The 27,348-nt window shown below is 42.1% G+C and overlaps 2 protein-coding genes across 8 annotated transcripts in view; one reads left to right on the top strand and one right to left on the bottom strand.

Annotated features, from left to right (window-relative positions):
• Window positions 1–4,684, bottom strand: part of SCAPER (S-phase cyclin A associated protein in the ER) — a 168,168-nt gene extending 163,484 nt beyond the window's left edge. For 3 of the 6 annotated variants that reach the window (XM_080396856.1, XM_080396858.1, XM_080396861.1), the window contains exons 1-3: window positions 2,370–4,684; window positions 1,663–1,773; window positions 348–423 (exon numbers count right to left, since the gene is read on the bottom strand). In XM_080396856.1, the coding sequence (XP_080252982.1) occupies window positions 348–423; window positions 1,663–1,773; window positions 2,370–2,512 (330 nt within the window). In that variant the 5' untranslated portion in view covers window positions 2,513–4,684. The other 3 variants (XM_080396857.1, XM_080396860.1, XM_080396859.1) reach the window with 3 other exon arrangements.
• A 1,303-nt stretch (window positions 4,685–5,987) lies between these two features.
• On the top strand, window positions 5,988–18,686 carry RCN2 (reticulocalbin 2). Of its 2 annotated transcripts, none has more exons than XM_080396885.1 (7): window positions 5,988–6,287; window positions 6,457–6,562; window positions 8,152–8,348; window positions 10,836–10,937; window positions 12,148–12,244; window positions 14,679–14,821; window positions 17,885–18,686. In XM_080396885.1, the coding sequence occupies exons 1-7, from the start codon at window positions 6,159–6,161 to the stop codon at window positions 18,035–18,037; spliced, it is 927 nt and encodes a 308-aa protein (XP_080253011.1). In that variant the 5' UTR covers window positions 5,988–6,158; the 3' UTR covers window positions 18,038–18,686. The 2 variants fall into 2 exon arrangements, with proteins under 2 accessions (XP_080253011.1, XP_080253010.1); XM_080396884.1 differs by having other exon boundaries at window positions 10,824–10,937.
• The last annotated feature ends 8,662 nt before the right edge of the window (window positions 18,687–27,348 follow it).

Below are 27,348 nucleotides of genomic sequence, written 5' to 3'. Positions count from 1 at the left end.
GTGTAACTAAACATTATGCACTTACACTAGCACGCAAGTTGGGTGAAATCTGTTTAAAATGGGAATCAGCCAAAACAAGTATCTTAAAGTGCAAAAACCTCTATATACTAACATAAATAGAAACAATCCAAACCGGAGGTAATACTCAAATTCCTTCTACAGTAAAGTTCGTTTTTTGAAGGTTTCTCATCATGGCATTAATAAATTGAATTAATTCAGTTTCTAGAATCAATACTTTCAGAGAACGTACAAATGAATCGATCTATCAATTAATCCCAACAAGAAAAACTAGTTTTTTCTTTCAGTAGGAAAAATCCTACCATAGTTATAACAGCTGAATGTCTTACCATTATGTTATAGCCTTCCTCCACATCAACAGGCTCACTTATTACATTTTTGGATGACCCCATTGAGTTTTCATACCTGTGTCAAAATAAATGCAGTTCATTGTTTTTACTTAAACCACTTCTAAAATTAATTTTATGTACTTAGCAGCATTTATGTCACGGACATCAGATGACTCAGTAACGTTTTCAGAAGATAGTTTTATTTGTGAAGTGTTTGCATTGCTCCTTATTAAAAGTAGCCCAAGAAGAAAACAGAATGATCATACAGAAAAATGTAAATGTATACATAGTAAGTCAGTAAACAATATAGAGAATGTTAAAACTAAAAAAAAAAAAAATCATTGCATGGACTGCTCTAGAATACTGAATGGCAAGCAGAATAATCTTTCCTGTGATAGAGGACCAGGCAAGTTTGTTACTGCTTCAAGAAGAAAAACGAATCAAAGACACACTAAAAAGTCTGAACCAGGTTATTAGTGGTGAAGCAAAATAAAATTGAAAACTTGTGTTGCCATTTATAAAAACAGATGTGATGGTTTCTGAGGAAGTCAGCTCTGAGAAAGTAGTTCTGAACTTCAGAACCATTGCCACAAATGCAGAAGTGCCTGGGACTAAATATTTATAGGTTTATCAAGAATTTCCACAACTGTGATAAAATTAAACTCTGAGCTTCAAGGTTGAAATAAATTCTAGCCAGCTACTGACTAAAGTGCAAAATTCTCCTGCAACAGTTCTCACTCTTCTGAAGAATGAGGCGCTAACCACAAGTTAAAGATACTTACACTCTACCAGAAATTAGGTAACTGAACAAGATTAACCTTTAATCACATACCAAGTTGGATTTTGTTGGTCTTTTATCATTAATGACACTGCTTTAAGTGGGCTGTTCACTCTCATACTCCTCAGAAATTGCTGATTCTTCCAAAAAATAGCCAAAACCCATGTCAAGAAGCAGGCAGTTGTTAAGATTTGCACGTTTGTATGCTTTAAGACAACCTACTGAGCCTATGAAAACTGGAACATTCTGCAGTTGGCTGAAGTAAGGTCAGTTTTTGAAAAGAAAGTAAGATTGTGTTTCAGCATCACTTCAGACATCAGGACAGGCCCAGCACCAGCACCCTTGAAACACTGCAGTATCTTTCGCCCACCGAATTAACTGAATTATAATCCATATGTAACAAAAGCTCATTAAATTGACATATATATTCGAGGAAAAAAACTGAGGGCCCAAGTATTTTCCCAGTACTGCAACACACTTGGAAATAATTTAGAAACATGAATCTGTGTTTAGAACGTGTAGAATGACAAACCCTACCCCTGAGTACACTGCAAGACCTCCTGTACCGTCACCTTTTGTAACCACGGCTTTCTCTCTGACAGCACGGGAAGGGCACCAGGCTCAAACCAGGGGCGTCGTTCACAGTTTCTAAAATGCAGATACTTATACGCCTTAGGGCCGTTTTTCAGCGTTTACAGCCAGTTCTCCCAGCGTGCGTGCTTCTCCCTTCCGCACACTCAACGCCCACCCGCCGGCACGGCAGACCTGCGCAGCCCGCACTGGCGGCCCGGCCCCTCCCGTCTCCTCACAGGCTGCGGGAGCGGGCGCGGAGGCGGGCGCAGAGGCGGGGCCGGCCCCTCGCCGCGATGCTGAGGCAGGGCGGCCCGCCGGTGCGGGGCACCGCTCCTGGGCAAGGCGCGGGGCCAAGCTCTCCCACGCAGCAAGGCAAGGCCTGACCGACGCCCCCCCAGCCTCGCTCACCCCCACGGGCTTCCCAGCCGCCTGTAACAGCCGGCCTCGCTCCCTCAACCCAGCTCCGCTCCGCGCCGCGCAGGACCAGGCTGGGCCGCGCCGCCCGGGCAGGCCGAGGGCCCGGAGCCGCCCGCAGGGGCGGCTCTTGGGGGCTCCGCGGGGCGGAGGAGGGAAAGGGCTGGCCCGCCGCCATCTTGGCCCGCCGCCGCGCCCCGCACCGCCCTGCCGCCGCGCCCCTCCCCCGCGCCGGGGCGCGCGGAGCGGCCACTCACGCTCTCCGCCGCGCCGCGCCGTCCCGCCCGCGCGCGTCCCGCCGCGGTGACGTCATCGCACCCGCCGCCCGCGGCCGCCCGCCCGAGCCAGTGCCCGCCCGCTGCCGCTCGCCGCGCCCGGCCCAGCGGCCGCTGCCACGCATGCGCCGCCCGACGCGGGGAGGAGAGGGGGCCGCGGCCTTGCCTCACCCGGCTGCCTCCCGCCGGCCGCGGTCTGGCGCGCAGTGCCCGGAGGGGCTCCGGGGCGGCGGGAGGAGGCAACCGTGGCCCCTGGCGCCTGCCGGGCCGGCTGTCGCCAGGGGCCGTCTATCCCCGGGGTCCATCCTGCCGGCCCCGTGAGCCGTCAGGCCTGGCTTCCCGGGCTGACGGGACCGCTAAGGGTATGGCGGTCGGTGCCTTAGCGCCCAGCCCGTTCCCCGCCGGCGGGGAGCTGGGACAGGGAGAACGGCGAGCGTCTGCGGACCAGTAAAGAATCGCGTACGATGCGCAGGGCGTACGCGCGGGCAAACGGCGAAACGGGGCCCAGCCCCGCGGGCCTGGCACTGGGGAGGTGAGCGTCAGGCCGCTGCGCCCGGCCCGGGCACCCTGCCTGGGGAAAGGCGGTGTTCGTGTGGAGGGGCCGGCCCTTCCCATGGCCTCTGGGGCCTGGAAGATACAATTTGTGAGGAAATACTGGACAAGTTGAATCTGTTCGGCCAGAAGAGATGACAGAAGGGGATGTAGCGAGAGTGTTCAGGCATGTCAAAGCATGGTTATGAACAGACAAAGAGTAATCCATGTCCCCCACTGTGACAGGAACGATGAGAGGAGGCCTAAATACTAACTTACTACCATAGTAAATTATTTAAAATAATACAAGGATTGGAATAGGTGGCTTGGGAGATTATACACACTTCAGCTGAAGTCTCCAGGAACAGCCGCGCAAACACCTCAGAAACAGCACATATGCTCGACTGGGTGCTGAGCAGATAGCTGAGCCAGGTGGCCCCTGCAGGCCTTGCCCAAATCTTTTGTACTGTCACTGGTCACCCACGAGCTTGTTTATTATTTATCAGGCAGGTGTTTGAGCTTCCACAGCTGTGACTATGGTGTGCAGCTGAGCTGAGCACCACAGTACTGGGCCTCATGTCAAATCCTGCTGTTCTGGTTCAATGCCTAATCAGATACCACGTCACAAGAGCATCATTTTATAACCTAGTTCCTCAGATACTAATAACTGCACTAAATGCTAAGAAGTAGAAAACCAGGTCTGTAATGTCTGCAGAGTCTAAAATACTTCAGGGTACTTTGTGCAAGGTGTCATGAAACAATTAGCATTCTCAGAAAGTTGTATTTGGGTACCACTAAAGCAAGTGACTGCTATTTTGAAATCCAAACACAGGGTATTTGAACCAGATTATAAGAAAATTGTTGCTCAGTTTTTTCCTCCCTTACAGAAATCCTCATGCAAAATCCAACAACTTTTATAGTGGAAGAAGAAAGGATAATCTTTGCATGCAGGCCTTAGATGCACTTAACTATCTTGTATGCAATTCAAAACATTCGTGTCATAAAAACAAAATTAGGAGAATATGTCAAAATGGAAGCCTATCTAAATAAAACTATTGTAAATCCATTTATCCTGAAAGTATATATATTACATGCATTAAAGAAATTTGTTAAGGTTTATTCAAGTTAGGCAGTGGTTTATAAAACTAAAATGTAGAAGCGTCAAGAACTTACAGTAAACACCATACAGGTAACTTTGCTTGCTAGAAATAACTGTTAAGAAATTGCTGTTTGTGTTGCTGGACAACTGCACTCATGCTGATAGTTTTAACAGGAACAGATTTACATTTGCAGATCTAATAGAGAAGAAGTCATGTTGAACATGACCTAACATTAATTCCTTTGTGGCTGAAAGAACAGCTCCAAACACATTTGTGAAAGGCTGCGATTTGGCTTGAGGGAAGAGGGGATTTTTCAGAAAAGTCCAAAAGTTCAGGACTAGTATTCTGATTTTAAAATAGCTTCACTGGTACTCTGTTTCTACTTACAATAGTGATGCATTTGCTGTGGACTTCATTGAAAATACTGAGGGAATATGAGAGCCCTCCCCCCCCCCCCCCCCCCCATGCACTCATACAAGAACGATCTTGATTTCATTATATGACTGATTATCTATGTGCTGGGAAGTGTCTGGATTATATTTTGACACAGGGTAACTACCAAGAGAAAAATAGGATTTCCTAGGCTTTTCCTCCTGCTGAGCTTCAGATTTTTTCCTAATGTATAGAATATTATGACTTTTTGGTTTCACTTGTTTTATTATTCCAGTTACTTGCATTTCCTCCTGTCTTCAGTGATCTTGGTGTATGAATGTATTGTTAATAAACTTGCTCTCTGCACATCTACATTGACTTTATTATTTGGAGGCTATTACAATTATTTAGGCATGGAAATGTATAATCTGATATGCTTGTCAACCCTTGAAATATGCAGCAAAGACGTTTTCTGGGGTGTTGGTAATGCATCAGACAAAGCAGGCAAAGAATCCTTAATACCATTTCAGAAATGAATCAAATCTTATTTCTTATTTCTTTGATTGCTTATAGGATTTGCTTTGTCTATACATGCTACAAGCAGTATGACTTAATTCACATTTTGTATATGTGATTTATGTAAATACTGATGGGAAATTTGACATTTAGACTAATAGAAGATAACTCATTATTAGCTTTTTTAATAGAAAGACATTTCTTATATGGGCAGGAAATTGCCATAACACATTTACTGATTTATTGCAGTATTTTACTCTCAGATCTTCAAAACGAACTGTCGTAGCTCTTCACAGTTAATAGAATTTGAGGTTAACCGGAGCTATCACCACAGAAGAGGTAGGACAGCCCAGCGGACAACCTCCATTAACTGAGGGCGCTGCTTAAACCTGGCAACAGCTGCGTTTCTGGAGATCCAGGTAGGTTAATCTGATTTCTTTCTGTTTAAAGGAGGAGTTCCACAAATACACTAATATTGAAAGGAGAAACAACAAATCTGACAGTGGTCTTGCATAAATCTCAATTAGTCCAGTAAGAATGATTAATTTGACCTCAGTGTGCTTGGGATCAGAGCAATCCTGGTTTCTTGTGACAGCTCTTAGGAATGGTATTCCTGGAGCGGCCCCTTGCTCATTTACTTGACGTGTCTTTAGTTTGACTGAGCGGTCAGTGAGGTTAAATTTATTTTACAGCTTTCTTTTCTATTACCTGTGTGGGTCAGTTACAAAAATGTGTATCGACCCGGCTTGTTAACGCTCACAAAGCAGTGCTTCCCTTTGACTTTGCCTGAAAGTGTTACTTGGGTCCCCAGGCAAGAGGGACGTTTGTTCTTTCTGGTATGAAACTTTTGACACAGCTCTTTTCCCCGGCAGTCTTCGCCCACGCCAGGGTCTGTTGATACTTGTCTCAAGTTCTGGTAGCAGCCGCCGCAGTGTGCCAGGCTTCTCTGGTGCTGGAAGGTTGGAAAATCCTCTGTGCCTTGCCAGCGTTCGCTGCCGCCCGCCGCTGCAGCACGAAGGGGCGGCAGGGGAGGAGGGCGACCTGCCCGCTCCCGCACCAGCCCTGCGCGGCCGGCGGCTGGATTCCGCCGAGTGACAGCGGGGCTGGGCGTACCCCGCGGGCCCGCCGCCGCCTCGCAGGGGCGCGGGCCCGGGCCTGGGCGCAGCCCGCGCCCCCGACCCCGCCGCCGCGGCCCGCCCTCCGCAGCCCCTTTCCCCGCCCCTCACCGCGGGCCCGCTGCTCGCCGGGCGAGATGCGGCGCCGGGCGCTGCTGCTGGCGCCGGGCCTGGCCCTCGCCCTAGGCCTGGCCCTGGCGGCGCTGGGCGCGGCGCACGGGCAGCACCGCGCCGACTACGACCGGGAGGCACTGCTCGGCGGACAGGTGGGGGCGGCGCCTCCGGCCCCCGGCGGGGAACGGGACGGGACGCGGCGGCGGGCGGGAGCGGGCCGGCCAGGCCTCGGGGTGGACGCTTTCCGCCGCCCGTCGGGCTGGCCCAGCTCCGGGGCGGCCCCGGGAGCGGCGGGCTGACGCGCGGTTCGCTCTGCCGCAGGAGGAGGCGGAGGAGTACGCGCGGCTTAGCCCGGCGGAGCAGCAGCGGCGGCTGAGGGCGATCGTGAAGAAGATCGACTCGGACGCGGACGGGCTTCTCACCGCGGGTAACGGAGCGGCCGGGCCGGGCGGGGGCGGGAACCAGTGCGCGCTCCCAGTGGAACTGCCGGTGACTCACGACAAACACCGACGCGCTTGCCCAGGGCGTTAGAAGCGCCCCCGGGCGCGCAGGGTGCCCCCAGCCCCTGCGGTGCGGTGCTGCGGTGGGGTGCGGCCCCCGACGGCCGCGGGGCGCCCGGGTGAGCGGGGCGCCGAGCTGCGAGTACGGGCTTTGCGCGGGGTCTGCGCCTTGCCGGGCTGGAGGCACCTCGACTCGAGCGGATTCCTGTGTTTCAGACCCTGTTTGTGCAACTCGGAGGGCATGTTGGAGAGACAAAGGAAGTATATGGCGGCCGTAACACTGCGTGGTGACACAGGGGGATCGTGTGTTCGTTTCATCACGGTGTAGTGCCACATACCTCTTCTCGGACAGGCTTTTGTCAGTCAGACTTGTGAAGTCCCTGCTAAACTCCGGCCCTTTCTTTCAGAACACCATCATGATGCTTTCTTAATTTTAAAACTCATTACAAAAATGTACTTTTGTTGTTTGGCAGCGATTTTGAAAAAAACCCCAAGAGTCTTGCACAAGCACACACACAGAATAAGTAATATTACAGAAGTGGTATTAATATATCACGTCTTCTCTCACTGTTAGCTTCCAAATGGAGACACCGTTAATAAGTAAAAAGTTCTCAGTGTTTGGCAATACACTGACAAATAACAGAGCTGAAAAAGCTTTGATGCCCTAAGTTTCTTAGTGTAAAAACACATCCCACTGTGAGTTTTCCTTTGGGAAGTGATGGTAAGGCAAGGTTCCATTGGACTGAGAACCAGGCACAATATATACTGTGAGGATGGAGTACGGTTGAGATTTCTATACTTAAGGCCTCTTCCCTTACAGCTTTCACACTGTGAACTGCCTGTTGTTTATTACAGGGATTAGCCATCCCACCAAATTTACAGACTGTCTCAACTCTACACCATCAGATGCAGGAACACTGAAACAACTGTGCTGTTCATTAGTTTCAGCACATTATGTGAAAGACTTTCAAGAGATATAGTTGATCTTGTCTTTAAAACCATATTTTGTCCCCTCACATAGAAAAATCCTCCATCATTCATGTCCCAGTGAGCTAAATAAGGGTACTTTCTCAGCTGAAAACTAGTAAGACTCTTCCTTCTTACAGGCTTTTAGTGATCCAGTTCACTATATAGCTATGTGAACGCTACCTGTAATAATTTTTTCCTGCCACTTCCCGTGTGTGTCAGAGGGACGCATCATGCTTTTTCTGGCAGCACCAGTAGAAGACAGATTAAAGTAACTGTAATTCTAGCCTAAGGATATCAATGGGGAAATGGTACTACAAAAGTAAACCCAAAGGCTGTAGCTGTGATCCATTCTCTCATTCAGTTAGCTTGAAAAAAGCCATAGCATGGAGGAAACGGATTGTTTTGCTTTTAACTAACTTCTTGCCTATATGCTTACATCTGAATTGCAGAGTACATTACAGACTGAATAGACCTGTGGTATCTTTACAGGTTTTATAGTGCAGATGATGCTGATTTTATTTTATTATTTTTTTAATGTTTTCCACAGATGAGCTGAGCTCCTGGATACAGCAGTCTTTTAAACACTATGTTATGCAAGAAGCTAAGCAGCACTTCAATGACTATGACAAAGATAGTGATGGATTAGTGTCTTGGAAGGAGTATAATATGCAAATGTACGATCGTGTAATTGATTTTGATGAGGACACTGTCTTGGAGGATCAAGAAGAAGAATCATTTCGACAGGTAAAATGTTTCAGCATCAGTTTCTCTAAGCTTTATTTTGATGGAACAAGATGGGTAGAGAAACAGTAGCAGCTGGCACATGTTTTAACAGTTTCATCTGTCTGGGATAGGGGAATAATTAAAGGAAAGTAATGGAGTATTAAAGCTGCTACAAACAAAACAAAGACAGAATGAAATTGTACCTCCCGAGTATATTTTGCTAGCTGAGCAGAGTATGTCTATTGACAGTCTTACCACAGAGCACTGTCTGCAGCCATCATCTTAAAACATGATGGCAATCTATTAGATTAGGTCTGCAGCCTAACCAGTGTCCTGCCTTCAGCAGAGGCCAGTACCACTGGTGGTGGAGGTAAAGGAAATGCTTGTGCTCTTTAACCCTCTTTATTATACTGTTCTATCCACTTTTTCAGTTATTTCTCAAGTACCTGGTGTGGGGTGTTGCTATTGCCTGCTGTAGCATTTTCTGTCCATTAGAGACCCACAGAGAAAGCAATAGCAATTCAGACATTTTCAGCAATCAAAATGCAACTCTGATGGCTAAAACTGTATGTATAAACAACAGTAGTTATGGATTGATTTAATGTATGCAAGCAGATACTTAAGAGTGGAAAGAGGCAAGAGAGACAGGGGGGAATGTTTACCAAGAATCACCACACTGCAAAACTTTTTTTCTTTCAAGTTACACATTTGTAAGTATATGTAAATATTTCCCAAAAAGAGAGTGACTATTCTGGCCTGAGGTTTTCTGTTGGTTTTTTTTTTTTTGTTTTGTTTTGTTTTTTCCCCCCTTTGAGGATTGCTTTGGCTGCTTTTAGAAAAGTAGTACTAGATAATATAGGATCTTGGCAGAACTGAAGCTAAAATAGATAATGGACAGGGGATTTTACTCACTGAAAAACTGTAGCACCTTGGAGGTTGCTAATTACATAGCTTTTAAATAAAACCAGGCTTTAAATGGAACTACCAGTCAAAGTGTTGATTCCATGTTCGAGATACAGCCATTATAGATACACATGCTGAGCTAGAGCCTACTCACTTGCTTATGCTATACTTTTTGACTGCTTGCTAGGTTTTCATGCTTGCTGACTTCTTCAACATACATTGTAAAGAGCAAAATTAGCAGCATTGTACAAGCATATGTCAGCCATCTTCAGTGTTTTCCTTACATTTGGAAATTGGTGATCCTGCTCTGATCAAAATGGAAGAGTTAAGACTACGGCATTGATTTAGAATTGTCATCAAGTAACCATGAATTTACCAGAAGGTGGCAGCCTTGTTAATCATGTTTCAAAAAATAGACTTTCCCTCTGCAAGTTCATGTTGCAGTCTAATGCTTTCTGTAGTCAGTCCTTCTGAATTGCCTTCCTATTTAAACTCTCACCTAAAGTCAGCTTTTCTTCAAAAGTACATTTAATTATTTTGCAGAATAGTTAAGATCTTATACTTTATTTGTTACATGTTATGCTCTGTATTAATCAGGTTAGCCTAATTTTGAGAGAAGTGTCAATAAATAGGATATAAACTAGGAAGTACAATTTCAAATGGTTATTTTTAAAGCATTTGTGATCTGTGGTTTGCTGGCCACTCCCTTACCCAGATCAGAGTCACACTGATGGCACAATGGGCTTAATCATAGGATTCCAAAATTTTTATAGTTCACATCACATGCAGTTTGAGTCGAGATCAGTTATCAATGGTGTGGGTCGTTACTTTGTCTGAAGAGACTGTATGAAATGAAACGAGAAAAAAAATACAATATTTTTCTATATTTGGAATACAGAAACAGGAAGTGTAACAACATTCAGAAATAAGAACTTGCCTGCTTAGTGTGGATATTACTTATTTTGAAAAGGCATGCCAATATTTATACCTAAAATGGATTAGAGAAGTGACTGTGCTTTGAAATATGATCAGATGTAATGGGCAGCAGTCTTGTATTAAAAGAATCTGTCTAATCCTTCAGCACTTAAAATGGCTTCTGAAAAGACATTTTACATACATAATATTTCACGATCTTCTTTGAACTACAAACAGCCCTTGACAGAAATCAGATATGGATCCAGAAGGTTAAATGCCCTTAAAATTAAATTTTTGAATTTGTAGTGGCGACTATTAATTATAATAATTATACTCCACTAGATGAGTTTGGGAATCAGTGACTTTTAGAAGAGGAAGCATGTATAAAGACAAGACTTCTTGGTCTTTTCATGTATTTCCCTTTTGTGTTTTTGAAGCCTTGCTGTGTTTTAAATGTCTCCTTAAATTGAAAAGAAAGTTTTTATGTGATTCTTAGAATAAAACTACCTCAATTAAAAATGCTGTCCTCATTGCTCTGGGTGAGCTCTTTGTAATGAAAATATAACATCAGTATAATATGAATAGGTAATGTGAAGCAATATTCTAATGGAGCTTACAGCCAGCTGCTAAAATGGTTTTCCTTTTCATTAAGTGCTCTAACTAAATATGTTTTCTAAGCTTCATTTAAAGGAGAAAAAGCGTTTTGAAAAAGCTAATAGAGATGATGTTCCTGATCTAAACGTGGATGAATTTGTTGCTTTTGAACATCCTGAAGAAGTGGAGTATATGACGGTAAGATTTAGAGTGTCTTTATCAGCCTCTGTATATAGATACAACATCTTGTTAATAAATGTGCTTTAGCCCCAGTACTATAGGAAGTGTGCTTTTGAGCAGTTAATGTGTATTGCTTTTACAGACCAAATTAAAAATCAGGTAGTGCATTGTGGATCCAGTGCTGGAGGTCAGGAGCTGGAGCAGTATTGAAATCTGTTTCAAGAACTAGTATTGCACAACTATCCCAGACTTTTGGGATGCCTTAACCATCTCTAAACTCTGTTAGGTTGGAAATACATCAGTGAGATTTTGGCTTGAAGAAGTTTTGTGCCTATGTCAGAGTTCAGTTCCCATTAGGGGGACTTACAGGAAAGATTTCTCTGCACAGGAAAAGGGCCAAGTGCCGGTTACTCTCACTTTGCTTAAAGGGACACAGTAGACACTTTTCTGGCCAAAAAAAAAGAGCATTCAAGGCTGTATGAAGCTTTAATATTGACTGCACTATGGTCAGAGTTGGGGGGTTATTATTTCAGCCAGGAACACTTTGTCGCTGGTCATGTGTTTCAACACTGCTATGACTGCTGGTGTCATTCCAGCTCGGTACTGACACTTGACCTCAATTAAAAGTACATTGGTGCTTTTCTGCAATAGAGCTTCAGTTCTGGCTGTCTGATGCTGCAGAGCCAGCTGCCAGGAGGAGTGCCATGCAAACAGTGTCTCTGTTTGTGTTGACATAACTGTTGATTATGGACGAACAAGAAAAGACAGAACTGTGAGAATAGGCGCACTGGCTTCACTGGGAAACACAGGACCAGAAGACCAACCAGTTTCCCTAACAGTTTCTTAGAAGTTGAAAAAATGCAAATTAGTGAATATATCACATGCAAAAAGAAGAGTGAAATGAGATGATACAGCTTTGTACAAATTCATGTCTCTCAGCTACTTTTGTATTTTTGAATTATGCTGAAGGATTCCAACACTGTACACCTTTCAGATTTGGTTTTCATAAGATCGGACATCCTAAACTCCTAAGAACACATTTGTTTTGTTGCACAAGAGCCAATCACTGGACTAGGCTGCATAAAACAGAAAAGCAGATTTGAAATGAGGGAGTCTTTACTTCAAAGAATACCTTATTGCTCTAAAATGATTTATTGCTGTTTCTCTTGATTGCAAGTTGCTAATTCTTCACAAACTGCTATTTTTGCTTTTTGTATATATACAAAAGGACTTTGTCATTCAGGAGGCTTTAGAAGAACATGATAAAGATGGTGATGGATTTGTTAGCCTGGAAGAATTCCTTGGTGATTACAGAAGAGACCCAAGTAAGGAAAAGGGGCTGGGGCATGAAGGAAGGAACAGACAAAAGCTTTTGGAATGGGGTGAATTGTATGCACCTTTATTTTCAGCTTCACACACCTCCACCTACAGGTTCTGAGTAACATTACCCTGTCTGTTAGAGTAATTCAGTTTCCTGGTACTGGGCATAGCAGCTCATTATTTCAGTCTGCCCTGTATGTATTTGGCAGTAGTTTGCGTATAGCACATTCCACTGTTTCCTTGCATGTTACGTATTGTTTTCCTAAAGACTGAAGCATGTACTAGGTATGCAGCTGAAATAAGATGCAGTTTTGCTAACTGAACACATCTGTGAAACCAGCCAGTATGAATGTAAGGTTAAACTTCCTGGGTCTTTTGTCAGCCTAAAGTGGTAGCTGTTAGCTTTGCGTTAGAAGGATGGAAGCTCTGTGTGTTTCAGGAGGTGGAGGGGAAGTGTAAGGAGCCTCCTCACTGTATCAGATATCAAAAGGCTATTTGCTTTCACTTTTTGTTTTTTCCACGCTTGCCCTTCCTTAAACTTACCTATTCCTTCTTTAGCAAGAAAAAGAACACTTACCTGATGTTTATCAATACTTTTCTCTAACTATGTCACTAATAGAGAAATATTTTATATGTTGTATTTTACTTGCTGCAAGATAGGGCAGATATATCCTCCAGTTCCAGAAAGACTGGTAGCTTGAGGCATCTGGAAAGTCTGCTCGGTCCTAAGGAGTACTAGTTCTTAAGTATGGATTAGCATGCTAGCAGGGGAAAATGTTTAAGCCACATGAGGATATGGAGAAATTGGGGAACAGTCAGTTTTTCATCACTCAAATCAACCACCTGGATTTTCACCTTTTATAACCATCTTTGTTTGCCAGAGCCAGTAAAACAATAGACCTCTGATGCAGCTGCAGGGTTCTTTATCTTTTTCCTGCTCTGCCTTGGAAAAAGCTTTTGCAAGCCAGTCTATCCAAATTTGTTGGAAAGGAGTCAAATTGTTGCTAGGGTCCTTGCAGTAATAGAGAAGATAACAGCTTTGTCATTAAAACTTGTTAGCAAGAATTCAGAATCAGCTATAATTGTAGAAAATACGTCAACTTTTCTCCAAATGGCCATCTCTTCTGCAGAAAGCATTTGTACAGCACACTTTGAAATGACTAATAAACTACATGGTGGGTCTGATTTCATAATTGTCTTGTGGTTTTGGCAACAAATTGTGTATGGTGAATTGTGATGTTAAGAGATAATCTGCTTGCAAAGCTAGATGGTAGAAAGGAAAGAAAGAGACTTCAGTCTTTTTGTTCTTTTATAGTAGCAACCTAATTATTTTTAAACTCTTATTTATCTGCTTGTGATGCCAACTACTTTTGACTTTCATAAGGTTTAGGATGTCTTAATATCTATTCGTGCTTGTCTGCAGTGTCTATCAGTTTGATGAATGGCTTCTAAATTTCTTGAGTTAGAGACAAGTTTAAGGCTGCTGGCTAGGTTGCAGTATGCAATAGCAGTGCATAATAGAAAACAAGTATACAAATGAACAAATAAATAACAACAGTAAATGAAATTGCTTTGGGTATATTCCAGTTATTTTAGAAAACAAACAAAAAAATTAGACAGTAAACTAATTTGGAAGCCTGCAGTGTTGGCCTGAGACTGTTGAGCCTGCACTAATCAAGAGCTTTGCCTTCTCTGTTACCTGTCGCAGATGGACCTCCCTTGATGTTAAGGCAAGGGAATTGACAGTAGAATGTTACCAAAAACTTCGTATGGCCTTATAATTTCATGATCCCACATACTGAAAAACACTATTTATTTGCCTGCTTTTTGGGACACTAAGGCTTTTCCCTCCATTAAGTGCCGAGATGACCTGTGTCTGAGGCCTGTAGTACAGCTCATATTGCTGTCACATGGTACTGTCCACGTGCTATCTGCAACACGATTGCTTTACATTAATGGAGAGAGTAATCTTAACTTTGTCAAGACAAATACTGCAGATGTAAGATACCTATTCAGTGTTTTTCCTACTGATATATCAGCTGACCCAATAAGTAGGAAACCATCTCCTTGGCGGCACAGTCGATAGAAAGTATGCTTTCTCCACTATCAATTTGGGTAATTGTGGAGATACTAAAATAAACAGTTCAGTTGATGTTAAACCTTGAATTAAATGTCTGCTTAGTTCGACTGTAAATTTACAGTCTTACTATTATCTTAGCTTGAAAATCCTGTTTTATTCTATACAAATATTTTTTTCATATGTAGACAGATGCATTGATTTAATCTATTGGGACTGGTCTGTAAGGTTTGTCTTTGTGTAGTGAGATCACTTTCATATTAATGTTTTATGAGATTAAGTGAATTTGGTAAGGGCAAAAGGTGAAAACATCTGCTTTAAGGTAAAGAGTGGCTTTCAGTTTTACAAATGTGTCTTACTAGCTGCAAGGGAAGATCCAGAATGGATACTTGTCGAGAAGGATCGGTTTGTGAATGACTATGACAAGGATAACGATGGAAAACTGGACCCGCAAGAGCTGTTGTCTTGGATAGTACCTAATAATCAGGGTATTGCACAAGAGGAGGTATGTGTTTTGATTGCTGTTTAGATTTTAATTTTGAAAGTATCACAACAAAATGATAGATGCATTCAGATTTATCATATCTTAGTAGTTGAAAAAGAACGTTTAGTAGATCTTTGCATGTATTTTTAACCTTGTTTCAGTTTGACAAAGAATGCAGGTCCTTGAACTGCATTAGGCAAATTTGAAGTTCCTATTAATTGTATGAACGTTTGTAAATTGGCAAAGTGCTTTTCTACAGGTTTAAATAGCTTATCTGGTTTGACTTAAGGGTACAGTGTTGTAATGGGTTATTTTTTCATTATTGTAGGTAAATCTATTGAGATACACTACTAAAATAAGCTGTTGTATACTGACAGCATAGTTTTGAAACAAAAATTGATTGTGATTCTTCTGACTGCATAAATCACCATAATTTGTAGAACTAAAAACTTGTCTTTTCATAAGTACATGGAAATGGAAGCATTCCATGATTCAAGATGCTGTAATGCAAACTTTGGTGATGATAATTAAAATGGTTTAATCAGGGGTAGAACATCGTAATAGGTTTAAGTGGATTCTCATTTTAGCTGTCTGTATTTTTTTGTAGCAGGCAGTAGAAGCGCTGAGTGTTATAACCTGTTTCAGTAAGCACGCTTTACAGTCACTAACTGCAGCAGAGAGGATTTCTGCCTTTCCACTAGAAACTTTTTATCTTGATTGGTCCAAGTCTCTTTCCTTTGCACTGGAGGATTTTGGTGTTCAGAATGCAGGAACAACAGGTCTTCCCATGCCTCCATAATGCCTAGTAAAGAGGGGAGATGCTTTGTGCCAAATAGTATAGCTTTTCTGCTGTGTTGGAGCATCTCGTTACTGAGGTCCCACCTCTTCCTTTTCAGCTCTGTTGATGACAGAAAAAGCAATGTGGCTAGCACACAGCACTGGGACCTCACGTATCTAACCTTGTAGGAAGCTAAGCTGTTAAGTTGCTCTAGTAGTATTTTTGTAAATGTGGATCTGCAAGTCTTTGCACAGACTTTTAACATCTGACTCTTGAGGGTGGCTGGTTCCTGTTTCGCAGAAACAATACTGTTCTGACATCGGCTCTGGATGGTGTTGAGTCTATTCATACCTGTGTTGGCTTGGTTGGTTGGTTGGTTGGTTTTTTAGCAGTTCTTTGCTATTTATTAAAATTTTAGCTTCGAAGAAATCTTTTTTTTTTCTTTGTTTCTCTAATGTGCTGTTATTTTTCTTCAGTTAATATAAGGGCTTAGCATCATCACCTGTTCTAAAGAGAAGGTAGCATTGACTTAAGTCATAAACTGCTGCTTGAAAGCTGATTATTGCAGTTTCATTTCAGCATTTCAAAAACGACTTGAGAAACCTGGTAACTAAATAACATAACAAGAGAAAAATTACTATGCATTCCATTTGCAGGAATTATTATATGTTTACCAAGATGCCTTGTTTTAATAAACTTTTAGTTTTTACCATGCAGAGTGCTTTTAAGATCTGCTTGGCTGACATTAGTCCCTGTTATTTTGTTCAGTCCTTTTTTGGTGGTGTAGTCAGCTTAAATGTAGGTAATAGTTAATTTTTAACAAAAATCACTAAGCAGTTACACGGAACCAAACCAATCAGAAAAAGTAGGAACAGAAGGATTCTCTAAATCATTGTATTAATATATGTTTAGCAAAGGAAAAAAACCCCACCCATGTAATACTGGCTCCTCTTTTTCTCGGGAATAATAGATGGGATAGAGCTGCTGTACTAGCTTGCTAGCTTTCAGCTGTGTGGTACTTGTGAATAAGCTGCAGCTGAAAAATTGTGCACTTGTTTTCTTGTTTTACTGCTGAACTTCCTTTTATAATACATAAATAAGCAAAGATCTGTGAATTATTTTAACTTGCAGTTTCATTTGACAGTCACGATTTAGGTATTTAAAAGTTTTTCAGAAAAGCAGGCTTTTACTTTCAGCAAATGAGGGAAAACATGAATTGCTACCCAAAGTTGAAGTTCCTATGCATAGATGGCTATCTTGTCCACTGCTGAAGGTAGAAAACCCTTTTTCATGATGCACATCACATACTTTCTAGTTACATTTTAATGATGAATTACAGCCATGGAGCGTTTTTTTTACAAATCGTAAATAGACAGAGAATATCCAGCTACAAATCTCTGTCTGTCCTTTCTTGTTTTGGATTTGGTTTTTCTTAATATGCACATATGGTGGAAAAGTGTCTCCAGACATTCAGGGAATAGAACATGGCTTAGCACAGCAGATGCCTCCAGAGTGGAAAGCAAGCATGCCTACAACTTAACCTGTAAGCAATGCTTATCTTGTCAGACACAGAGTAAGAATGTGACTGAGATAACTGGTGCACACTTCTGAAAGAGGATGCTCATCCCCAGTGCAACTTAGATAAACAGATTTTAAACTCCTTGTAAAATAGAGTGTAGATTTCACAGAAATCTAATATCTTTCGTTACACAGAGCGTGCTGGATTCTGTTAGTGAGGGACAGAACATGTTAGATGCTACCTGCAAGGAAGGAGAAGGTTTGTATGCTTACTTGAAGACTGTATTAGCTCAAATCCTAGTTGAGGTCCCACACATCAAGGACTTGCTGTCATTCAGTGCCTGAACGTCCAGAGGGGCTCTCTGAAAACACAGGGGTTCTAGCTGACATGCTAGCTTACATTTTCTGCAGATGATGCACTGAAGACAGACATGTACTGCACTCACCCGTGGATTTCAAGGACAAGGGGCTGCCAGGAAGATGATTAATCTTTTCTGGTTTAATACTGTCTTCTGCCCTCGAAGTAAAGCTATGGGTTTGACGTTGATTTGTTGCTTTAGAATTGATAGTGAGGGTAGAGATTTAATACTATGATTTTGCCACCAAATAAAAGAGGCCAATGGAAAAAAAACTGAGGAAGGAAAGGCTCTTTGCTGAATGTAAAATCTTGCCTAGCTTGTTACAAATAGTAGTGGTGTGGCAAGACTTTGACAAAGCCATTCTAAAAGCATTATTTATAAATGCTAGTATCTATTAACTGTGCACATGGTGTTCCATTTATTTTAAAGGCTCTTCACCTTATTGAAGAAATGGATTTGAATGATGATAAAAAGCTTTCTGAAGCAGAAATTCTTAAGAACCAGGATTTGTTTCTTAACAGTGAAGCGACGGATTATGGTAGGCAGCTTCACGATGAACGTTTCTATCATGAAGAACTTTAGATTATTTATTTTGTAATCGGTTTTTCTTCCCTTTCTTTCATTTGGAGCTTTTGTTAAAAGCCCCTGTGAGCTATGTTGCAAGTTTTATGCTGTAATTACAGTACACTAATATTTGTGTAAATAATGTGCATTCAAAACTTAATTGCCCTCCTGCAGACTTCCTTGGGCCTCTTCTGGTCTTCAAGATTAATCTTACTTACTTCCAAAATAATATTGTGTTGGGAAATAAATTACTCCAGGGGTAGTACTGTATTGTGAAGAGTTGTTCTGTGGTACTTGAAGAAAGTGGAGAATCTAAATGGTTCTGAAAGAATGCAAAACGTAGTATAACTTGAGAGACTACTATTTTTTCTAATTAGTATAATTAGGGCGGGGAGTGGGGAAGATGGGGGGATGTTTAGAGTCAGTATTAACTGTGTTTTATTTAATACGTTTGGAGAAACACTTAGATTAATGCCTCAATTGTTTAAGAGGTTTCAACTTAAATGGTTTCTATAAAGTGTTTTATTGTATCATAAGACTTGCTATTTTTACATCTATAGACAATACTTGTTTTTAATGTACAATTCTACAGCATTAGCAATACAATGGTATTTTACAGTGTTGAGACTCTCTTCATTTGTTGGATTAAAACTTAAAATATTCTGTCTTTCTGTGTTTGTCCATTTATTAATTACTGTGGGCCACCTATAACAACTCTCTTGAAACGTGAACAGTGTATGCAATGTGCATAATGTACAATGGCAACATTCTTAGCTTTTATAAACCAAAGACATCATCTCATACAGATGCCAAAGAAGATTCAAAAAAAAGCAACATGCATTTAGCACTTTCTGGACAAGTGTGCAAAAGCAATTGTGTTTGGGGTTTTTTTTATTTTGCAAGATACGGAACTTCAAAGCACCAAGGCATTATATAGTATTTGTAGTAATAAACTCTGAAAGTCAGCTTTGGTTGAGAGCTCCACAATTACCATTCATGAAAGTGAGTACTGTCCTATTAAGTGATTGGTTGACATGGTCTGAGAGGTTAATGGCATGGCAGAATAAATTTAGGGGAAGTACATATATTTGCTTTTTATCTCACAGAAAGTCACAGAAATTAGCTGAGTATTCTAAACAAAGACAAAGCCTTGAAGAACAGGTAGTGTAGAGTGTATTAGGCTTTTTTTTGATTCCTAGGTAACTAGCTCCTGTAACGCTCTTGCAATGTTCTTCTTGACTGATGTTTTCCTTCCTGCCAAATTTCTTTTTCTTGAGTGAAAGCAGTTAGTTCTGCCTTTGGTTTTTTCCCAGTATATCATCTCTTAATTATTCTCAGAATAAACAGACATTTCCTTTTGACATAAGTTATGAAGTATCACCATTAGAAGGCGAGCAATTTTGATTCAGAACAAAAACTACATATACTTCTACTGTATATTTTTAGGTATCATAATGATAGACATGCAAAATGCTTTTTCAGTATTAGTGGTTGGGGTTTTTTCTACCCATAGTTTTTGGTTTAGTTCCTGGGAATATGAGTATAACTATTGCCGTGGTGGTGGTGGGATCTGATGTAAAAAAAAAAAAGAAGTCTAATTAAATCCAGTGTGCTCAGGAATATTAAAACAGTTGCTGTCGTCTTTGAAATATACCCAGAGTTGCCCATTTGTTATTATTCTTTATGGCATTTTTAAACAAGTCTTAATGACATATTCAACTGCATATTCAGTATTAAAAATCTTGTCATCAACTTGAAAGTTCAACTTCCAAAACAAGGAGAAAAAAATAATGCCTTTGGAAGGATGCCACTATCCTTTGCATTTTACTCAGCTCCAAGTCATTTGCTGAATTGCAATAATTTGCATAAACCAAGAATAAGAAGTGGTGTAGTAAGACTAGTAAAATACCAAACAGCATAGCAGGGGTCCTCGAACTTTTTAAACAGGGGCCGGTGTGTGGATGAAGTGGCAGGCAGTCATCTGCAGCTGCTTGGTTCCCCCCCCAACCCCCAGCGGGGGGGTCTGTAAATACCGGGGGCCGGATTGAGGACCCTGGGGGGCTGTTATCCGGCCCACGGGCCATAGTTTGAGGACCCCTGATTTATACATCGACATCTTGGAGGCTGTGCCAAATACCCAATTTACTGCTTATTTTAATATTTTTGTAAGCCAATCATAAGAGGCATTATTAAAGCTTAGCTCACTGTAAGACAGAACTAGAACTGCAGCTTCTGTTGCTTTGCAGCTCTTAATGTAATTTTATGGGCACTGAAAATGTACTTCAAAAGAAAACAGTAAAATCGTTAATGTAACCAAAATGTAGATTTGGAGAAATGCTAAGCTCAGTCCTTTAATAATGCTGTATTCTGTTGAATGTTTCTGTAATACCTAGAGCATATTAATCTAGACTTCTGATTTCTGATAATGTTTTTAAAGTTAGGCTTCTTTCACTTTAGGGTTAGAAGCTTAATAGTGCATTCACAATCTTAGAAAGATTTGTGGCTTTTGATCATTCAGTGTTCAGGTTGCGCAGATTGGCAGCCCACCACTTACATTCAATGATTTCCATCCAAGTATTCTACCCGAGCGTAGCTCCAGGATTGTCAGGGTTCTGCACTGACAGTCTCTTACCTAGTGTTTTTTAACTCTACTGAGATAAAGTGCAATGAAGCAAAGTAGCGCTTACAACTGATGCACTGTAGATAGAAATTAAATAGAAACCTTAGTTTTAAGGAGTCAGAGTAGAGATTTTCAGCACTCCAGTGTGGCGTATTTTGTTCTATGTATTTATAGAAGGAATGACTGGTACTGAATCGGGGATTACCAGAGCTTGTGAAAGTCACGCACAATAAAACTCAGGTTAGCCTAGTCCTTATGTTTGCTGTTGGCCCTATTCTTTGTAGAAAATTCAGAGCTTCCCTGTTCGGTGAAGGCTGAGAGCAGTGTCTGGTAGCTCCCTCCCCTCTGCCAGGTTTTACAGAAGGTTTTCCACAATATCCAAACTTTGAAAAACTAAGAGTGTTTGTGCCTGGTTTCTTAGGGACGTAACGCCTCGGCAGTCTCTCTGTGTTCCTATCCACCCCACTGCTATTGGAACTTTGATTCTTCTCTCATTTTCTTGCCAATCACAAAACTAACCAAACAACAAAAAATAATGAGGTTGTAGGGATGTTTTGGAAAGCAAGAGCAGATTCAGCTAAATGCTACATTTCAACCCGGAATCCCCTTTTTGAGGAATGAGATTGTACTCAATTAAACAGCACAACTTCTACCTGTGGAAGTTTTATGAGCACAGTTCAGGTTCTGGTCAGTTGGAACAGCTCAAAACAGTCAGTCTGAAGAAAACCAGAAAGTTCAAACACAGAATTGAAACCATAGCTTTGACTTGCGGGGAGAATAAAAAGAGAGATGGTGAAGGTTAAGTGTCACGTTTTCTTTGTTAATACACCGTGGTTTACGGTGAGGAGGCATCCTTCTTCAGCATGTTGTGCTGAAGGTCTCTGATCTCACTGTGTAAGCAGCATAATGTAGAATATTCCTAATTCAAATATTAAGGCTAGTAAAAGCACTTTGTCTCCAGGTAGTAACCACTCAGGTTTCTTAGAGACTGAGCATTTTTCTTGGTGAGGTAACCTCATTCTCACCCTCAAAATTAGTTATCCCTGTTCAGGGGCAGTCCCCAGCTCAGTGGGAATATGCATTAGGATGGTTCCTTGATCATTCTTCCATGATGTCTAAGTGAGAGAGACTTTCAGAGGAACAAATACTGACTAAACTCAATGAAGAGAACAAACTTCTTCTGTTTGTTCCAAAATCCTTCCATTTATAAAATCAATGATCTAGCAAAATGTGATTTCTAAACATGTCAGGTCAGGTGACGAGGGCAAAGGGAGACTAATATGACAGCAAGTAGATAAAGTATCAATGTTACAGAGCTTAGATTTGCAAAGTTTTCCAGAACATGAAGCAGCTCATCCATGTAATACTACAAAACCCCATCCTACCAAAAGCACAGTTACCTCAAGGAAAGTGGGTGGGTGACAGAACAAGGAAAAGTACATTGCTGGTCTGAAGAAGCCAGACTCCTCAGAGGTGCACAGCGAAGGGAGAGGAGGCAATGGTCACAAGTGCCAGCAAGAGAAATTCTGACTAGATGAAAATGTCACGGTAGCGGTGGTTAAGCAGTGAAATGGGCCCGGAGAGGCAGTGGAAGAATTTCTGCCCTGGGGATAGTTGGAGCTCAAAAAGGTCCTGGGCAACGTGATTCATCTTTGATGTGAGCCCTGCTTGGCGCCAGAGATTGAAGTGGAGGCCTGCCTTGCACGGACCAGGAGGCACAGATAATCCTCTTCAAAGTGACCCTGTCTAAACAATTTGGCAACACATGTTTGGTTTTTTCTATATTGTAAATTATTTTGAGGATGTGGCATTTCAAACTGCAAGCTATCCTTTCCTCTTCTGTCTTAAAAACCCCAGAGCTTGCTAGAAGTAACAAGAAAAACTTCTCAGGTGGAAACTGATCTCAGTATTGGTTTTAAAGTAGCAGTTATTCTTGTTACATGTATATTGTATATGTATATAAATACACCTTCTCTATACAGAGGGTAGTGCCCCATGTGAAGTGCTTTGTGCCCTACTTACAAGAGGAAAAGTCACATTAAAGGGTAATTCCACAAGAATTTGGTCCTTAAAGCAGTATCCTTTGTGCTGCATAAATGCTGCTCACATGGATGTATACCAATGTCTCTGAATGAAGGCGCAGGGAAATACTTTTCATGAAGAATGCTATTTTACCAGCCTCGCTGATCTATCAAAGCAAAAAGAAAGAAGCTGAAAAAAACAATCCACAAGAAATTCGCTATAAATAAAGAAAAAGTTACATTGTTTTGAGAAAGCCGGAGATAAACCTTTCTTTTGAGAGTGTAACAGTAGAAAACCAAGACTGAGCAATGTTAAACATCAGGCATAATCACTCACCTAGCTGAAGCGTGATTCAGCTGATCAGCATTTCTGGCATTTCAGGTTTGCAAAAAGCACAATTGCTACAAATGCTTTTACCAGTTCCCTGTTCCTCTTTCTAGCTATTGAGGTAGGACTATGGCAAAATATCTGAGAAGGTGTTTTCTCAAACAGGTAGAGGATTACAGTGCTAATTGAGACTATAAACAACTAGTTTGTTTGAACTGTGTTAAGTTACATTTTCTCTGGCAATTAAAACAAATAGACTTTAATATTTCAGGCTGTTTACAATCATAAACACGCAAATAATTTATCTAAAAAGGTTGGTTTTTAAAGATTCTTTTAAAAGATCTTTCAGATGTTCACTTTTGACTTGCTCCAGTTTTGCATTTCTACTGAGAAAAAAAAAATTTCGGAACAATGGGTGATGTTTCTAAATGAGGAAATGTGCAGAATATTTACTAAAATCTGATGAAGGCATCTAAACTGTTGCTTCCCATGATGCTAAACAATTCACTGCGTTACTGAAGAAGGGACATTTTGTACAGAGACAGACCTGCTGGAAACGGTACATTTTGGACAAAGGTCCAATCGTTTGAGCTCAGCTGAAAATGCCATGATTCTGCACAAAGCATACTGGTGTCTTTGCAAATGCCAGTCTGAACAGCTGTTGCCTATGTGGGTACCCCCGTAGTATCAATCAGGTAAGATTATTTCTTTGCAAAGCATATCCTGAACTTCTGTCAGTTTCTGTGAATGTGAAGCCTGCTTGCTTTCTAGAATTCAGAGCAATTTCTGAGAAGTGGAAACCTCTTCAGCACTGCAGGCATTGCCTACTTGGCTAATGAATATGCAATGCTTGCATATGAATAGTGATTTCCTTTGAATTAATGGGATGGAGAAAGCCAGTATATTGGTAAAATGCAAGACATCAGAGAAATGAAAAACATCTTTCTGCAGGTACCTAAAATTACAAAAAGAAAGGGAGACAGAAACCCAAATCCTTTTAATTTTCTCTTTCACAAAGTGGATGTACTTCTCTCCAAAGAACTACCAGTTACTGTTGGTGTTAAGCCTCCTCTGACATTGCATTTTCCCAGTTTCTCTTCTTTTTTTGTCTTCGAAACACTTTCAGGGGTAAGGATGGTAGCTAACCGTGGTTAAACATGTACCAAGCACAAAAAGACCCCATGTTTCTGTGATACGAACAATAATTTTAGGATATACAGGGTATCATGGTGTTAATTTTAGAGGAAATGCATTCATGTGCTTCGTAAGTATGGTGAAGACCAGTTACCTTTCCGGTAAAACATCAGGGGCTGGGTTTTCCCTGAAAGGAAGGCCTCTGTTGGAAACCACTGTGAGATGCTAGATACTGGTTAGGAATGCACTCTATGCCATTACTCTTTGTTAGTTGTCAATTTTACCGAAGCAAATGCCAGCAGGACTGTCTTGCACTGTGAAACGGTGCTTCTGGAAGGGTGTTTGAATAGTTCCTTCTAAAAGAAGCAAAGGGAGTGTGTCTGAGAGCCGAACAGAGCTGATGTCATAGGGTCTGGAGCATATTGAATCGGCTTCCAGCCAGCAGCCATAGATGGGTTCAGAGGAGTTTCTAACAAATCAAGCTGGATGCTCTGAGGCTGCTGCTTCTGTTTCCATGGGGACAGAGATTGCCTTCTCACAGAAGGCAAGGTGATTTAAGAAATTTTAAATTGGCACGATTGTGGATAATTTGAAAGACCCTAACATTTCTCACACTGAAGCTCAGATAGCCATTTGTATGGAAGTAGAAATGGCACGTGCAGCTAACCAGCTAAAACACTGGGTATTTTAGTTGTGGTTTTGCTCTGGAAGTGGTTTCATTGCTGTTGGTGTCTCTAGGCTTAGGACTCAGTAAGATACCAGAGGCTGGACTGTTTAAATTTTGAACATGACTGTGTTACAGCAGGTGTTGTGAAGCCGTATCTGTTAGATATAACTGTTACAGAGGCTTGGAAGGACTGTGGAAGTGCCTTCTATTTTCCATTTTCATTTCACAATGATCCCAAGGGACCCCAATATACCCTGGGAATCTTGACAAATACAATGATCTGAGTATTCAACATCCCTCTATATGCTGTCTTAATACTTTTCATAGACTCCCTCATCCTATTTCTGTGTAGACTAAAATGTAGACTCCATCAGACTGCTCAAAATCAGAAACATGACTGTAAAGAATGTCTTGCTTGAAGCCCTGGATGAGCACCGCCCTGTTTGTAGACACTTCATATTTTAACTACCGTCAGGTCCAAACCTACCACCCAAACCCCAAATAAAAATCTTTGCTCAAAGCAGTATGCTGTTACTAAAAACAAAATGGCACTTCCATTCTGACGCAGGTCAAAATTTGAAGGGTTTTAATATGGACTTTTTTAAAATCACTTTTCATCACTTTCCACTAGAGAACAGATTCAAATGGTACGTTCTGCTGCCAAACAAATTAATTACTGGAATAACCCCCCCAATACTCTGGCCTGGAGACTGATTCTTGGTCTTACCAAACAGAAAACCTGATTTTTAGCCTTTCAGAGTAGTGGTGGGAAGGGGCTGCAGTAGCTGTTGGGGATGTGTTATTGACACTTCCAAACTTGCGAGTGGAGCTGTATGTGAAGATTAGATGAAAAGCCGCATTAAAAGGGTGAGGAAGGGGAATTGGAAGGCCCTGCGGTTTCCAAAGCATCCAGCCTGTCAATAAGCAAGTAATTGAACAAGTGGCTGATCACTTGTCATTGCCAGCCTAGTCCCATGCGCTACAATGACAAAAGTCTAATCCCCTTGCCCACTGAAAGTGCTTCTGCTTGGCACAAATGTATCTGCCTAGCTTTTGTAGGGGAAAACATCATGAAGTTCAGGGTGATCTCAGTAGTTAGCAGTGTTGTCAGGTTCCCTGATTTTGGTGCCCTTCCCCCAGCCCCGCAGAGCCCCCTCCCTCCCAGGCTCAGCCTTTCCAGCCTTGTGCAGCTCAGGCCGCTCACCCAGTGTGAATCCAGTCATGAGAGACAGCATTTAAGAACTGGCTGGGTGCTGTGTTGTCTCATTTGTTTGTAGAGGATGGTTTGGGGAAGGTTCCTTCTCCAGGTGCAGCATTCAGCATGACAGTTTTACAGAAGACTCACAAGACTATCCTGATACATGCAGTTGGGACAGGGACTAAGACACATTTCTGGAGAGGTCGGGAGGCTGGTGTGTCTCTGAAGCAAGACAGCCTTTGGGAACTGCTATTTCTGGGTACTATTTCCAGCTCTGCTAAACAAGCTCACAACAAGCAATTGCATCCTACAGACTAGCAGTTGTAGTAGATCAGCTCAGTATAAATTTAGTAGATGTCCACTGCAAGGTGTTAAGGTATTATTTGGTGCTTTGGCTTATGGGAGAAAAGGAAAATAATCCTTTACCAGTTTTCTTGAAGCTGGTGACAGCCAGCGCAGCAGGCAGGTGTGCCCGCGGCTCTGCAGAGAGCTCCTTGCCAGCTGCGGAGAGAGGTTGTTATAGCTTGGCCAAGCAGAGGAGATGCTGCTGCACGCAGAGGAACTGAGCAGTGTGGGCTCATGGATTCTGTGGCCGGTGCTGGTGCAATGGGCTGACGACACCTTACTCCCACCTCAGCTGCTGCAAAGCACAGCCACCTGGAGAAGACTCCCTTGTCAGCATCCCACTAAGCCCCTCCCAGGTCTTCACTTCCAGGACTGCTTGCTGTAGCTTTCAGTTTCTTCAGCTGCAAAACTGAGGTAATTTTCTCCCTCTTCCACAGCCCAGCAAAGCCTGACCACCACTGCAAGGCACAGCACCCTCTGCATATAATCCAGCAACACTGGGATGCGTGAGCAGTGATGGCTCCACAGGAAGCATTGCCCAACAGCTCTGTTTCATCACGCCAGCTAATGCCCGACAACAGCACATCAAAATAACTGAACTAGAAACATGGCTGATGCAGGCTCTTCTGCAGCCAACGGTAAGAGACAAACCCATCGGCAGCACAAAGACTGCCCAGGCTTAAAGTACGTAGGGAGGCATCCCTGGCTGCTCCTCAGGGAGGTGACCCTGCTACACCAGCACTGTTGGGAGGGACAGACACAGGCAGAGCTCAGCGTGAGATTCAATCAAGTAATTGGCTGTTTTGTTGGGGCCAAACTAAAATAATAAGAAAGTAGCATATCGCTTTGGAGGGCCAAAATGCATTTGATGCATTTTTATGAACCCAAACAGCATCAAAGCTATCCATTTCAAAACAGCTGTAATTCCTAAATACTAAGAGGAAACATTTAGTTTTAAACATGTAGAAAGACAGATAAAACATTCTTTTTTTTTTTTTCCTTACAGATTAAGCATT

Source organism: Falco punctatus, assembly GCF_963210335.1.
Source record: "Falco punctatus genome assembly, chromosome: 7".
Lineage (NCBI taxonomy): Eukaryota > Metazoa > Chordata > Aves > Falconiformes > Falconidae > Falco > Falco punctatus.
Note: the sequence above shows the minus strand (reverse complement) of the source record. Positions and strands in the feature narration are given on the sequence as shown.

Bases quoted from the DNA above. Each gene is read 5' to 3' on its own strand.
- RCN2 (XM_080396884.1), top strand. From the start codon at position 6,159: ATGCGGCGCCGGGCGCTGCTGCTGGCGCCGGGCCTGGCCCTCGCCCTA. The intron at 6,288-6,456 runs GTGGGGGCGGCG...GCTCTGCCGCAG, and splicing joins AGGCACTGCTCGGCGGACAG to GAGGAGGCGGAGGAGTACGC. The intron at 8,349-10,823 runs GTAAAATGTTTC...ATGTTTTCTAAG, and splicing joins AAGAAGAATCATTTCGACAG to CTTCATTTAAAGGAGAAAAA.